General features: G+C 46.3%; 1 protein-coding gene across 5 annotated transcripts in view; it reads left to right on the forward strand.

Annotated features, from left to right (window-relative positions):
* Positions 1 to 15,933, forward strand: part of LOC142579192 (gamma-aminobutyric acid receptor subunit beta-like) — a 227,596-nt gene that overhangs the window by 37,742 nt on the left and 173,921 nt on the right. For all 5 annotated transcript variants that reach the window (XM_075689165.1, XM_075689167.1, XM_075689166.1 and 2 more), the window contains exon 2: positions 1,514 to 1,602. In XM_075689165.1, the coding sequence (XP_075545280.1) occupies positions 1,514 to 1,602 (89 nt within the window). The remainder of the gene's footprint in view (positions 1 to 1,513; positions 1,603 to 15,933) is intronic.

Genomic DNA, 15,933 nt, shown 5'->3' on the forward strand with positions numbered 1-15,933 from the left:
GTCAATAGTTGGACGAGCACACACAAAATGCGGAGCCCCTGTCAGCGAATATTAGCCGAGGTAGAGAGAGCTGCACATCGGTGGCGAAGTAAATTGCGAGTCGCAGGCAGGTGCTCGGAAATTGGAAAGCGGGCACAAAAGGCGCCAGCTCGGTTGCAAGCTGTAACAAAAAGATAAATAAATAAAAAGTAAGAAGTACTATCGATAAATTTCACGCACGTGTGCCGACCGGCAAAATACGCAGCTCCGATTTCCGCCAATTTTCTTTCTTGCTCTTTTTTTTTCTTTTTTGTACACACGGTCTCGCTTATGTGTCCGCAGTTCCAGTGTGGGTGACGGCGGAAAATAATTATCTTGTTTACTCACGAAGGCCACCTCCTTATCGCATGAGCGATGCCGTAAGAGAAGTAATTAGCTTGCCTAGCGTGGTGTCGTTGCGTGATGCTTTGCGTGGAAATATAGCACCGAAGGCACCGATAATACACGTGTGAACAAAAAAAAAAGAGGAAAAGGAAGAAAAGCCTACATTTTCCAAATATTCATAATTGCGGCGCGGGCGGGTACTACTCTCCATCACATCAGTTGTACACGTGAACGAAAAACACACCAAACACTGAGCTTCTCCGTGTTTCGAGATAAAAACTTATATATATATATATAGGGGAGAAATTAGGGAGTTCAGAAATAGGCATCTCAAAGTTAAGACACGCCATCGACCAGGCGTGCAAAAGAACAGAAATATAGCGCAAAAGAGCGCGCGGTATACAAAAAAGTTTGGATTTTTGATACGCAAAGTGTTTTTAGGATACTTACAAATGTCCCTAATAAATAAAGAATTCTCTGAGATTTATTCGTTTAGAAAAAAATAATTAGCAGTAACAACTCCGAGGACTAAAAAAAAATCTTTGGGAGGTTCTTAGCTCTCTGCTTGTAGTCAGCTCGTTCGACATAGGCCTTATAAGACCTATTTAAGTCCGATGAAGGGAGAGGAGGGGAAAGGGGGGACTAAGCTGTAGTGTTCGACCTTGTAGTGGAAGAACCAGACGCAATCATTATAATATTCATGTAATTTCCAAGCCCCCGCAAGATAATTGGGCGCACATAGGGTCATTGTAAAATCACTTCGATCGAGATCCCTTGAAGGCTGTCTGGAAACAAGCAGGCCTTAGGCAGCTGCGAAATTTTGATGACGTTTTCTGCTTGCTATCGTCGAGGTGTGAAAAGCCAACAAGCCAAGTCAGCGATGAATGCAAACAACGTTAAGTTTGTTCATAGGTTTCGTGTAAAACTTCATTTAGTTTTCTCCCCATTCAGTGATCGCTGTATTGCGTTAAAGTTTTGTGATTTTCTGCCATGTGCTTCGCATCTAAATCACAATCTTTCCAGTTTTCTATAGTTTTCTAGAATTGCCTCTGTGGCTTCCATGGTCGAATTTGTGACTGGCGTTGATTGTGGTTCCGTTGACGGGCCCGCTGACGTTTGTGCCTTCTTTCTTTTTCTTCTGTCTTTGCAGACAAACGCAACGTGGACAAAACATCACGCAGATTCTGAATGCCTTCTTTACACGTGGGTACGACAAGAGGGTGAGGCCAAATTATGGCGGTGAGTATCGCTCGCTTTTGACGTCATTACTGCGGGTCGTGCGGGTGGCGGTTCTCGTTACGCTAGCTAAAAGAACATTTTAATCTAACCACTAAAAGCACATATTTCCCTCGAAAGAATCTTAGTTCGATCTGTTAAATATACAGGAGAAAGCGCAAGACTAGGTAAGTCTACAGCGCCTCAAATGGCAACTGGCAACTTAGCTAACCATAAAATATTTAAACTCTCTTTGAAACACAACTTTGAGGAATGCGAAAGGTGCAGGAGCTGTCGCCTCAGTATGTGCCTGTTAGTATAATCAGGCGTGCTATAGAGGCTCTAACACCCGGGCTATAGTGAATAACGCATATAAATCTTAAACAAACGCCCCAGCCACTTCCAGTCTACTTCTCCTGCTCGCCGAAAATTAAGAGAAAGAAGCACACCCCGCAAGCATCTGCATGTTCGTAGCAAACTGCATATCTTCGACATTCGATGGCGTAATTGCAATCCTTCGTTTCTAAAAGTCAGCACTATATTAGTGGCGCCGACAGTCACCACAGTTCTGCTCGCCCATTTGACCTGTAGCATAGCGGTGACGTGCATTGAGAGCGACGAGTCATAAACTTAGGCTTCGGCCGATGAGATCTCAGGCATTGAACAGTGCGCTGCGTGGGAGATTTCGCAGGCGATGTCACAGCTCGTGATACCAATTTGTGCGGAACGTTTAAATGGTGCGATTAGCTTCACAGCGGAATAAATGTACGTCAGCCGCGGATACAAACCTTGTTTTCAGTCCCACTCGGGTGGCGTATTTTCAGCGTGCGGCTAATATATCATGCACGTGGCCGCAATCTCGTCGTTCGAAGAAAGCAAGTCAGGGGCCATACGCATGTATTCTCTGTAGAATAGTGAGCAATTCGTGGCAAAGTCTGACAACGGCATCGTTTCTTGTGCGTGCAAGAGAGAGGTACGTACCAAATGTAAAATTGTATTTTCAGTTTCGTATTTCATTTACCAGACGCCACACTCATCGCCAGGCCGACTACAGAAGCGACTCACTTCATGAAACCAGATACCATAAAACTGCATCTGATGGGATGACTTGCCATCGAAATGCCTAGTGAAATCGTTTCTAATAAATCTTAAGATTGCATGCGAAATAAGATAAAGTAGTTTTTGTTGACAATGTTTTACACTTGATAATTATGCATTGAAATGGCGGTGGAGGAAAATTGTTTCGTACTTGGTTAAAAAGTTGCCTGCACAGGTGGCAACAGCATTTGGAGCCAGTTGTCATCAATGGCGCGACACATCTCAATCGTTTATACCACAGTATGCCGAACGAATGCTCCACGGGGTCTTGACGGCATTTCAGACGCTGTATGCAACTACTACATCTACCCAGCTTCACGTTCAACTGCACTATATTGTCAGATTCCGTGCGATTATCTTCTGTCTATCCGCTATCGCGGAAGAAATTCTTTCGACCAGAAATCCCGACAAACTTTTTCCAACTCTAATGAGTGCATAATTCAGCGAGTGGCGCCGGTAGAGCGTAACGTTTCGTCGTGCGCTACTAGACAACTAAAACGTTCGCCAACAAAATAACCGCACTTTGAAACGCCAAGGCTTCCAGCATGGTTCGGCAGTTCTTTCGCGGGCGCAGTTCATCTCGCGCGAACCGCAGTCTAGAATTCAGCGAGCGAGTCGGCAAGTGCGCGCCTTCTGACGCCCCGCGATTTGAGTGTTTCGATACACGTCTCAGCCACTTCCGAGCGCACGTTCTTAACGACGTCGTTCCTTGCTTTCCGCGATCTCCGAAAGGCCTTCCACTCAGATAATGCGGGACTGCATACGGGGCCAGCGCGTTCTGCAGACCCGCGCCGCAAGCCGCCACGTTTGGTGCTGCGGCGCAAATCTTGGCCTCTCGTAAACGCGCTGCTACTTACGCTCGGAAGCACCGCTCTCGCGAAGCGTTTTTAGCCGTTCTGCAAACGCGGATGTCGTTTACATACTGAAAACGCATTCGCTTCCGGGAAAACAACCTTTTTCCTTTCCCCATCCTTGTCCCGTCGAAACAATAGTTTGAGTGAATTCCGCGATATCAGGATGATGGTGCTCGGGGTACCGAGAGATTGGGAGTGTGTTGGTAGGATGTGAGAGCGGCGAGAGAAAGGGGGAGGGGGTGCTTTGCGTTGTCCAGGAGGAGTGAGCGGTGACAGGAAGAGAGAAGACAGAGGGGGAGCAGGGGGAGAATTTAAGGGAAAATGGGGAAGAAAGTGATGCAGGCCGGGGGCCTTACGCGTGCTCCTCCATTCTAGTCGTCATCCGCAGCGCGGTAGACATCACGCGCTTTCGAAGCCGGCTGCTGCCATGCTGGTGGCTGGAGACATGCAGCGCCGCCTGGGTGAATTTTCTGGCAGCGGCCAAGGGGATGGCGGAGGCTGCTGCAGGCTGCAGTGCGCCCCTGTTATCGATTTGCGCGCCGGCTTCCTCGGCAGGCCACACGGCATCGGTGATTAGGAAAGCATGCCGTGGAGCGGAAAAAGATGGAGGCAGTCGGTAGACCCCCCTTTCCTCCTCCCCTCCCGCCTTTCACCCCATTCCCTCCACATTTTTCCCGGGCTTCAAGCTTCCGGTAATTCTTTTCCCCCCTACCCCAATCGCCGTACTGCCCTTTCCCATCCACCGCCAGCCCGCTTCGTATCCCCGTATAACCTTTATTATTATTATTATTTTTATCCAGCGCTTATCCCATAGACGCATTGTTCCGGTTACCGTTTGTGTTTCCAGGAAGCGGTATAGCTTTGCTTTCTTCTGATTGGCTACCTGACTGGCGCGCGAGATGGGTCTTTTGCAAGCGTCGGACACGCCGCTCCAGTGCTCGGCTTAGAACAGCGTGGGCGAACTTGTTTTTGGATTGTGCTCACAGGTCGGAAGCAACAGACCCTGCCGTCTACCTCCTGTCTTTGTTTCATCCCTCCGTCCTGGCTTGAGTGTCTTTTTTTTTTTTTTTGCCTGCCTACTACACTACTTCTCACTGGGCTTGTTTTGACGCTCGGCGTCGTGTGCTCGCCTGTTGGGATCTGATGGAGAGTGACTTAGACGGATGATGCGACACGTCGGGCTAGCGAAACGCGGTGATTGGACGCGGAGCACTGTTGGGTGACTGAGCAAGCTTTCTTTCCGTTTTTATTCTTTCTTTTTTACCGTTTTGGGTGGCAAACTGTTGCAGACAGCGTGCCGCTAGAATGTCGAAATAGCGCTCACAAGCATTCATTTCGCTGAAGCCTTCCTTTCGTTCTTTTTCATAGCCCTTATCCGGCGGCGAATTTTCTATCCTTCACCTGGCGCATCGAACACCGCGAGCTTGTCGATTTCTCTTTATCCTCACAACCACCATTACCAGAGTGAACGCCGAACGACTCCAGCCACACGCCTTATAACGGCGAAGTGCACACGGTTGCACGCCTATAGAAAGAACACCGAGCATCTTAACTCGATAGTTCTGTCATTGTTCTTCCTGTCGAAAATATTCGCCCTTGCCTTCTACTTGTTCTGATTTGTGCTGAGCGACGAGAAGTCATATTATGGTCCGTTGGTATTGGTATAGTTAGTTTTGATTTTCTATTCCTATCTGCCAAGCACAGCGCAGGACCAGGTTTCTGCTGTCTTTGCGGTTTCGTGTTCGCGAAGTAAATACATTACATTCTTCCAGAACACGCGTATTTCGTTGTATATTAGCATGCGATTACCTCCTTTGTTGTGGTTCTTGTTAATTGAATAATAAGGTTTAACGTCCTGAAGCGACACGCGGGTTATGACAGAGGCCGCGGAAAGGAATCCCCGACCCCTCCCACCTAACGTGTTTTTACGCAGCTGGCCTTATGTAACGGGCGCAATGCGCTCTACACACGAGTGTTTTCGCATTCCAGCTCCAAGAAAAGGATAAGAGAAAAAACTAAACGCGACGCGTTTATAGGTCGCTTAAATTGCATGGGAACCGCAAAAAGGAATACCAGCTAAGCGGGCTAAGAGAGCGAACCCTCCGCCCCCCCGCCCCCCGGACCAAGTGGTCGTCTCCTCCTTCTTCTTTCACCTTTTCTCTGGTGCTTTGCTAGCAAATAGTCATGCTTGAAGCATGCGAGAGCTCAACATGCAAAAACTCAAAGGGGGTGTAAAAGATTAGATTAGATTGCATTAGATTATGTGGTTTTACGTGCCAAAAGCAGCGTATGATAATGAGGCACGTCGTAGTGGGGGACTCCGGAATAATTTCTACCACTGGGGTTCTTTAACGTGCACCTAATGTGCACCTAAAGCATTTCGCCCCCATTGAAATGCATGCGGGCACCGAAACCGGGATTAGGTCCCGCGACTTCGTGCTTAGCAACCCAACACCATAGCCACTAAGCAACCACGGCGGGTGGGGGTATAAGAGTACGAGCGGAAGGGAAGTCAGTTGCTCAACAGCACCGCCACTGGGATCTAGAAACGTTGCGAAATACAGAATACCTGACGTCTTATGCGTGTTTGCACAGCTGGCGATAACGAGCAGGCTCTGTTTTTTTCTCTTTCTTCATGTTCCAGAAATAGCAAGAGCAGGGGTTCTGTAAGGCACCACAAAGGCACTGAGGGTCAGGCCGCGTACCTGTGCAAGGATGATAGCCAGTGTAGAAGAGAAGAAACTGCTTCCTAAAATAAAGTTCGCGGCAAGAGGATGGTAGCTCGCATTCCAGGATCGCATGTTCCATGTTGGCGCTTAGCATTTACTCTGCAGTCTTGGTTGCGACATGAGCTCCGGTATCAGGGAGCTTGCAGCGTCCATAATGGCGGAGGCTACGATATTCATTAAGTGGTCTCGAAGATATCCGAAAAGTACCGCCGTCGACTCGCACCAGGGTTGACCAGGGCAAACCAACAGCGCCCGAGCGTGAATATGGCGCACCATGTAAAGTGCAATGTAATCGGCGTTTAATTTTAGAGATGTCCATCAATCGTGTGAGATCTCTTGCAAAATACTGCAAGGACTCCAAAGCACGACACCCTCTTCTTATTTTTCTTATTTTGTTTGTTTTTGTTTTGCTTTTACTTTAGCCCAACACGACGTTATGATCGGCACCATGCCATCGCCGCTGACCATGCCATCGCCGCTGACCATGCCATCGCCGCTGACCATGCCATCGCCGCTGACCTGCGGCGATGGTGTGTGAAGCGGCACTTATCAAATTCAATTTCGATCATCACTCGATTACGTGAAATGTAGCAGCTATTTGTGCACTAGTTCTCGCACAGTTAAACAAAGTTATAAAACTAGATTTCCTATGGGCTAATGTGGCACCGTACACTTTCGGACTATGAGAATTTGTTCAAACGTGAGCTAATCGAAATATATAACCTTCTTGGGGAAGCGAACATGGCGCTTTTCTTTTCTTCAGCATTATATTAAATTATCCTCGAACTCTTTCTTGAATGACTACACCACAAAGGTAGACGATTACCTCTCTGAAGTGAGTGGGGTGACTGTTGGGTCGCTTGGCCCGCTAAAATGGTACTCGGAGCACATTTGTCTTTTCGGTAATTACGTCATCTTGCCAACAGACTTTTCCCTAAGTTCCTGTAGCAGTTTTCAGCCGTTTTTGTTTGACCGGTTTCGAAAGAGTTCGTGGGAAGTAGAGAGTTGGGAAACGCGTCTTCACTGAAACGAATACGCAAATGGAACCGAGTCTCAAATGGCGTCGGCGTTCCGTCAATCAACCTGCTACCGCCGTCATTGCCATTAGCGTCTCCAGTCCAGATTCCTGCCACGTGAGCGAAATGCCTTGAAAGCGATGTTTTTCTTTTTCTTTTTCTTTTTTTTTTTACCACGCCGCCGGATGTTCACATATTTCGCAGAACACGCTGAACAGTGTTATCTACATGTGCTTATGCCTTTTTTCTTTATTTACAGCGCTATTTAACTTACAAAACCCTTTCGCGCACCACGTAGACGTTTCAGTTTCTGCAGGAGTGTGCTGAATTGGGCTCGTTGGTTGATGGCGGAGGGAATAAAAACAACGCGAAGGACAAGACCAAAGTCGTCCTGTCGTCCTGTCGTTTCTGCTTTGGTGCTGTCCTTCGCGCAGTTTTTATTCCCTTTGTCAGTTTCTACAGTGATTTAAGTCTGTGTGCTTACCTTCCAATTATTACGATATATGTACGGTGTATGCATATACCGCTGCGTTTCAGCAGAGGTGTCCGAAAATGCTTGAGATGAAGGAGACTAGGTAGTTCAGTTATTGCTTCTGGACAACAGCTGCTGCGTCGTAGGATATCTAGCGAGGCGCGGCACTCTTAGTTATACAACTCATGAGCAAAAATACGCTAGTTAACTTTTTAACTTGGCAATACAGACACTCTATCGCAATTGGGGAAACTTGAAGCGCTCTCCGAGTAAACTCTACATACGCCTTTTACATAAGACATCGTAATCCTATTATAGCTACTACCGAAGCTAAATAGCCAAGTCCTTTTACGCACCAAAAGGAATTGCGTTCTAGTGGTTCTATACACTTTTTCTTCTTTTTTATGCACTGAGTTTCTTCCCTTGTCAATGCATTCAAAGCCGTGCTTATAATGTCATGATACGAAATTGTATCGTGCTAACTTCGACCGATCAAGTCGTTGGAGGGTGCTGTCAGTGGGACTTTTGCTCAAAATATTTCATCTCTCTGTGGTTCTGTAGCCATTTGCATCAACGATGAATCTGGCTCTAATACGGCCAAGTCAAGAACCGATAACCTCGATCTGCATAGCACAGAAGGTGTCCTACAACGACCGCGTTTATATTATGCCAGGCTACACACACCCTCACAACTTGGGTAACTCACCTACCCGGGAACGCATAAGTCCGAAGACATTTCGTCGAGGGTACGACGCTGAAAGGATTCGCGATTCGGTGAGTCAGAGTGCGCGAGTCCCTGTGAGCCTACCCGAGTCTGATTTTCTTGGGTTTCAGTGTGCATTGGTATTAAACGCACGTTTGGTGAGCATGTATATTGCGCTGGCTACCCACATACGAAGAAACAAGAAAAAACGAAGGAAGCTGTCCATATTGCTAATATTGATAATTTCGGCGTGGAGACTACTCCTGATCACATCACATATATAGGTGAGAGAGATACACGAGATAGCGACCGACCCAGCAGCAGCGAAGTGAAATTTGGGAGGGTAGGCTAAGAAAGGTTCCCTTGTAGAAAACGCTCACTGAAGGAACTTAACGCGGCACTGAAGCGGAAGAGAGGAAAGACAACCCTGTTTCAGTGGGCCCATAGCATAGGTTGTGCGTTTTCCCATTGCGCCAAAAAAAATACGTGAGTCACAAACTTCTCTGCATAGTTCGCGGTGAAAATTTAACGTTAAATACGTATTATCAGGCGAGGCATCAGCTAAAGTGCCGTTACGATCACGACGCTTGACAGCGGAACGAAATTTCCGCATTGGTGTAAAAGAGGGCCACGGGCTTTCTTTTCTTCTTTTCTCGCTCCCCCGCGTTCACTGCGCCTGCATTAGACGAACCATTCGAACCGAAAGTGTTCGGCAACGGTCGCCCTTTCTCTCGCGCCCTGCTAAAGCGCAGTACACGATGGTCGCGTCGTCGTTAATGGCCCAACACTCGGGGCAGTCCATTTAAATGCCACCGCCATCGCAGCGAGCGAACGCGTTGTGACCGAAGCCACCGATTCTATCAGGGCGCGATATCGCCTCCCCCGAAGTGTCCCTGCGGTTATTTCATTTGTTCGGTTCTTTAAAGTGTCATTAGGTAGTTTCTTCTCGTTCATCTCGTGATTCCTTTTTCGATTTCTCTCTCTTTCTCTCCTTCAACCATCTTCCATTTGCTTCCCTAGTGTGCGCGTGTTCTTTTCTCTTTCCCTCGTTTTCTCATTCCGACTTGGAGTCAAACGAAAGTTAGAAGCCACCCGAATTGTCTGATAACGCGTGCCATAACAAAAGGGTAATGATCTTGCGATTGAAATAGAAGAGAAAAAAGGGGCAATACGATGATACCATTAGAAAGAAATAACGCGCAGCGCAGCCATAGCGAGAAGCCGGAAAAAGGAAAAGGGGGCGGGGGTTGACTCGGAATGAACGTAACAATGCCGGCAGTGAACATGGCACGTCTATCGCGAACTGCGCCACGTCTCCGGGCTTCGAATGAGACACGTTGCTTGTTATTGCGCGGCCGCTTCTGCGTCGCTACTCTTTTATTCTATCGCCATTTTTTGTTCCCTACTAGCCGTCTCGCACGGGCGTCTGCCTTTTTGGATCGGCGCCAAGTGTGCAATCCGTACGTTTCCACTTGTCGTTTTATTGCCTACGTGCAGAGGCTGCTCCTTGTGCCAAAAGACATTCATATAAAGGAACAAACATTAGAGAACGCAGTTTCTTCATCTAGGGCACATTCTGCTCTCAGTGCGATGTTTGCCCCCATCGCAATGCCCTTTTGGAAGACTGTATTGAAAGGGCCCCAATTGTAGGCTTGGTACGCGTTCCGCATAAACAAATCGGTGATGTGTTTAAAAAGGGAAGTCGTGGTATGCACCTCAGAGTAGCCAATCCAGCCAGCTTCACAAGTATACAAAGACATTCGTGGTGATTTCCACCTTTGTTATACCAACATTTTCTTTTTTTTTAAAAGCGCAGCTATCGTTGTAAAGACCTTTTGCGACACTTCTGGTTTTACATTATGCGAAGCAAATTCTCGTTTGATGCTAATCTGAACACCGCAATCTTCTTGTGAAAAAACAGAATGTTTCTTTCAATAAAACAATAAAATAAAGAATGGACTTTTAGCCACATTGTATAGTGTGTTTGAGGACACATATTCCTTTTCACGTAACTCTGGAAAAGAAATAAGTCAACTATCATAAGAACAAGCACCTACAAGCCGAGAAAAAATTAAGCACGAAGAGATCTGGAAGAAGTAATTGAGGTCCTGATCTAGTGCGCGATTTTAAGCGTCTTATAAATAACACATTAATACCGAGAACAGGCTGCCTTAAGTCCTGCACGCTTAGTCACAATGCGCTGAAGATGCATGCGAGGTTCCGATGAAGCCCGATATGCCGAGGGTCGCAGCTTAGAATATTAGTAGAAAAGATGAAATATGAGAAATATGAAATATGCAATGGTCACAGATAAGGATGATAGAAACGTGGCAAAAATACGCACACACCGATAGAAGCTTCTTCTGCATGTTTTACCTGCAATGTTCCTTCTCTTCTTGGGTAGAATATGCCGACTTGGTGCCGGTAACAATCAGAGTTAACTAAATTGACTTAATTGGTATCAAGTTGCATCTTCTCCAGCAATCAGCAGTCAGGGGTTTTTGAATGCATTTCTTCCGGGCCTCATTTGTCGCTCTACAGATATGCGGAGGCCCCAAGACATTGGTAGGACGTTTTGCCTCGAAAAGACATGACAGCGTACACAACGAGGCTCCTGCCAACGGGCCTACCGCTGGGAAAGACCAGACCGTAATTACGTGGCACATTCACGCGTTTAGTTTACAGGCCAACTGGGCGCCGTTCGAGTTACGTTTTTCGACCAATATCTTCGCAATACTAACAAAAAACGAAAGTGGATACATGAAGAGCGCAAGAAAATCGGAATAATGGAATGTCTGTCTTCTGTGAGCTTTCTAATATGGCTGTTCCTATAAATAAAAAGATATGCGCCGTAGTTCATTTGATATAATGGCACGCTAGCTGAGGCCCATCTCTCTGCTTTCCTTCACAAAATTTTTTTTCTCTCTCTCCTGGCGAACCCATCACGTCAAATAAGCGAAGCACTCTGAAATTATTTGATCACGAACATTGAATGCTCCACTAAAGTGGAAAACATTTCTTATTTGCATGCAAGTACTCACAGCTTTCGAATTTGCCACAAAGGCCAGCATATGTGTCCAATTAATAGTATACTTGCTCCTTGATTTTTTTTTAATAACGCATAATAAAAGATTGAGATATAACGTGCTACTATAATTAGACGGTTTCTCTCAGAGGAGACTATGTGCACTTGCAGCCGCAAGTTCAAGGCAAATGATTTGCTACATGAAGCCCTATCAACTAGCCCAACCTTCTGTAATTCAAATAATACGCGACACCAGTAACTACGCTGTGCTGCTAACCACCACGACAAACTGCCGCGGTTTCCATTGGCAAGTGTCGCCTATTCCTAACTAGTTCGAAGGCAATCTATGCTAAGTTGCCCACAACGTATGCAGCGGAACTGCAATTTTACGACAGTCTGTATGAAATAAAGTACTACGGACTACAAATTACGAATGTAAGGGGAATCCGAGAATATTTGCAGAGATATTGATGCATACAAACGCAGTTTACGCGTAAGTGTGTGCGGTGCAAATACAATTACGCGCCGCATGATAGCCCTGCAGTTCACTTTGCATGCCCGTGGATGGCTCAATTATTAGGTGTTTAACTCGCTAACACTGGGTTTGGTATATAGGTGTGTGTCCGAAATTGTACTTTTCAAGTCGTTCACAAAATCCAAAATCGCAAGCACTTCGTCAGCCTGTACGGCAAGTCTCGGTCTCCGAAACTTCTCAAAATAGTGGTTACTATATATATATATATATATATATATATATATATATATATGTATGTATAACCACTAGCTAGAGACCTTCCAATACTACGAATGCATCGCATTGCCAGCAGTCGCAGTATTTAGTTAATTCACTGAATACACATTTACCGCAATCTGCACTACGCAACACTACTGACGCGAAAGACATATTTTTTGTTTTTCAGTTGCCGGTATATCACCGCTGTTTGTCACATATCATGGCGTAATCTGAATTCCAAACCGATGTGAGTGTTCTCGATTCTTATAGACAGAGCGCAAGCTTTATTGCAGTTGAGAGCCACTGCGCCTAAGCACACTATAACGGGAGCCCCTGGGACCTCTCTGTCAACTTGGCTGATGTTTTCCGCTTAGTCTAGCTCCAAGTATACTGCAGCACTAGCAGAAGTTATCTTCTCTTATTCGTAGTCATCTTGACAGCATGATGAAACTGGCCAGCAAGTCCCTTTCTTACAGGTAGTGGCGTCCACCTAGCGAACTTCTGCTGCCTCCTGTTCACAAAGCCTACTCATCCTACTCCCATGAACTCATACTCCCTCATAGTTTTTGGCACGCAGCAACCTTCAATCATGCACGCTTTTGCAAGGCACTGATGTATTATGCGCCGGGTCGTTTATCATACCGGTAGGCTCCTTTCTTTACGCGGCAAATCGATGCAATCAATGAGGGTTATTTACGACCGGTCTATACGCATTAGTCTTCTGCTCATTGTCTTCTTTCTTCCTTTTTTTCTTAGCTTGTAATGTCCTACCCAAGGGCAATTATTTATTGCTGATGTCATCTCGTTTGCTCAGTCACACACGTGTGTATCGCTAGAACTGCGAGAGCTAAAGCTAAACAAAATGTTCATATTTGCTCACGTTGCTGATGCTTTCAATAGCTTAATCCATTGTGAGTCGAGTTCAATGCCGTGTCCACTGAAGCGCTTCCCATGCGTAAAAACGTTTGGCTTATAATATACAAACAAAATAAGCGATCGAAACGTCAAGCAGGTCGCACTATTGGAATCGTACGCAGCTTTATTTGCTAAATAGTGACGCGCGCGCAAGCATGCACGAAACTTTCACTGCATAATGGGCGCGGATCATTGAGATTTGTCTTAATTAATAAAGGACGATATTTTTCAACTCTTTGATTTGTGTTCCTGTTTTGGAAAGTACACAAAATAAGTTAGTGTGATGTATCTTCGGTTTCGGTGCGCGGGAAAGTGTATTTGCTATAAAGATTTAACATCACCTTACAATGCAGAAGCTTCTTTTGTTAAACTATTTGTGTGTGTGCGTGTGCGTGTGCGTGTCGTGTGTGTGTGTGTGTGTGTGTGTGTGTGTGTGTGTGTGTGTGTGTGTGTGTGTGTGTGTGTGTGTGTGTGTGTGTGTGTGTGTGTGTGTGTGCGTGTGCGTGTGTGTGTGTGTGTGTGTGTGTGTGCGTGCGTGTGCGTGTGCGTGTGTGTGGAGGGGGGGGGCATGCGTAGCGGTCCTTACTTTATACGTGCTGAGTTGGCGAAGGTTACATTATTAAATTTGCAGTTTTGCCTCCTAAAGGCAGTACATTGATAGCGACAGCAAATCGGTGCACAATTACATGAAGTAAGGTTCGTAGTTTAGGCCGTACAAATTGCAGTAAACATTCCCTTACTAACTAAACAGGCATTTTGCCACGTGCGCACCGACGAACGTCAACAGATCTCACTCGATGACTGCGAGAACTCGCGGCCATCGTGTGCTGCCGCTCGCTTCACCACTTCAACTGCGTCGCGTCTCCAAAACTCATGGTACGCGACCTCCACCACTTGGCGAGCGGTAAGCCTGCAAGCTCAATTTCGCCCTGGCACCCGCAGCAGATGAGGGCTAACATACGGTGCATGTTAAAAAAAAAGTAGAATAAGAAAGCTCGCGTTCGCGAATCCGCGGAAGTGGCGGCGGTATTGCATCAGCCTCTCTACAATGCCTGAATAAAGCCTTCCGTCTCGCTCTGTGCGGAATTTCATTAAACAGAAACTCGTGTTCCGGCTCTTCATGCACTCACAAAAAGCTTCGCTACATATAGGTTCGAATTCGTTGGATATGCTGCATTCTTTGACGCAATAGCGTTACGGGCCCGCGTCGCAGAAAATCCGGCGTCGCCGTCTAGCGTCCCCCATCGTTTCGCCAAAATAATTTCAAAACACGCATACGTAGCGCAAGGATGTTAATAAATTGAATTTCTCAAGGCAAAATATAACAAAAAAATCGTAAAGCGCATCTTACGCTCAACCTACAGACATGATAGCGCCGGATTGTAATTTCAACATACGAGAAGGCATAATTCTGTTACGCGGAAACCCACAATACAAACCCCTTTCGAAAATCTCAAAGGCCATAAAGCGGCGTTCCCGGTTCCTTGAAACACTTTAAAATGGAGGTGACTCACCTCCTCCGCATCGTGGTCCACGAAGAAACCGCGTTTTTTTTACCAGAAAGCTCGCGTTCGTGCATAGCGTTCGCCGCCAGCGTTTCACGGTGAACATTACGGTTACATAAGCTGCAGTTGACGGGAAGCGTGAGAAGCAGTCAGGGATTTCTGAATGCGTTCCACTCTTAAAGGTGAAGCTTAAGCGTCCTTCAACCTTTTTTTCTGTAACAATCTGCACGTTTCGTAGCAGAGTAGATAAAAGAGGCAAAGCATTTCAGATGGCTTAAGCGCATAACTTCATGCTCTACTCCAACAGGTACGTAAAGTTCGTAGTGCAGAAAACTACAAGTAACATCATGCTTTCGAATGGGTTCGCGCGCAGCTTAATCGCAATTTGAACACGTTCATTTCATATAAAGAAAGGTGTATTCGGTATCACGCGTTAGAATGCCATTCACGTAGTCCACTTCCCAATTCGAACGCACACAATTCGCAGCACAGCAGACAAGCGTGGCATCGCCTCTTCAAACATGCTCACATACACTTGGGAAACAACGCACGGATCGCACAGCTTTTAGTGTTGGGTGCAAGCATAAACACACATTTTATAACACGTGCACGGAAGACACTCTTCGGGCATTTGTAATGCTAAGCACCGCAGGTATTCCTAAGCAATAATGAGCTACACAGAACGCAACAAAACTAGCCGGTTAAACTGTAGTGACTTTGGGCCTTCCGTTCAAATTTTTCAATGGAAAAGCCCAAAAAATGACCAAATAGAGGAAATGCTGGTATGAACGCAATATACCCAGGTAACTGACGCACTTGCACATTTATCTACAAACTTTACTTAAGATCGTCATAGGAGACGCGACAACTACGAACAAAGTATCGTGCAATCGGACTAGTAAAACACAATGCAGCCTTATCAGATAACATGAAGGTGACTCAAAGTTTATTCATAATACCTCGAAGTCCCTAGAATAGAGACACAACGTGAGGAGTAGTTGCGCATTTATAAGTGCAACATGCGTTGCACCAGTGGCAGAGGTACGAAGACTGCATGGTGGGCCATCCCTGCCAGGTTGACGACGACGAAGTTGATCATAAGCATGCTCCTCGCACTCAAGTCGGGAGGAAAGTGAGAGAACATGGCAGCACCGCGGTAGCACACCGGCTGGTGGTCGCCTCCCTCATTATCACAATATTCTACAGAATAGAGGGGAAAAAAGATGGTGGATGCGAGACATGAGCAAACGCTCGGCTGATCAACTGCTTCCTCTGCTTCACGGAAGTGACTCCTCATAATATACC

The sequence above is a fragment of the Dermacentor variabilis genome, chromosome 4, assembly GCF_050947875.1.
Source record: "Dermacentor variabilis isolate Ectoservices chromosome 4, ASM5094787v1, whole genome shotgun sequence".
In the NCBI taxonomy this organism is placed as follows: Eukaryota; Metazoa; Arthropoda; class Arachnida; order Ixodida; family Ixodidae; genus Dermacentor; species Dermacentor variabilis.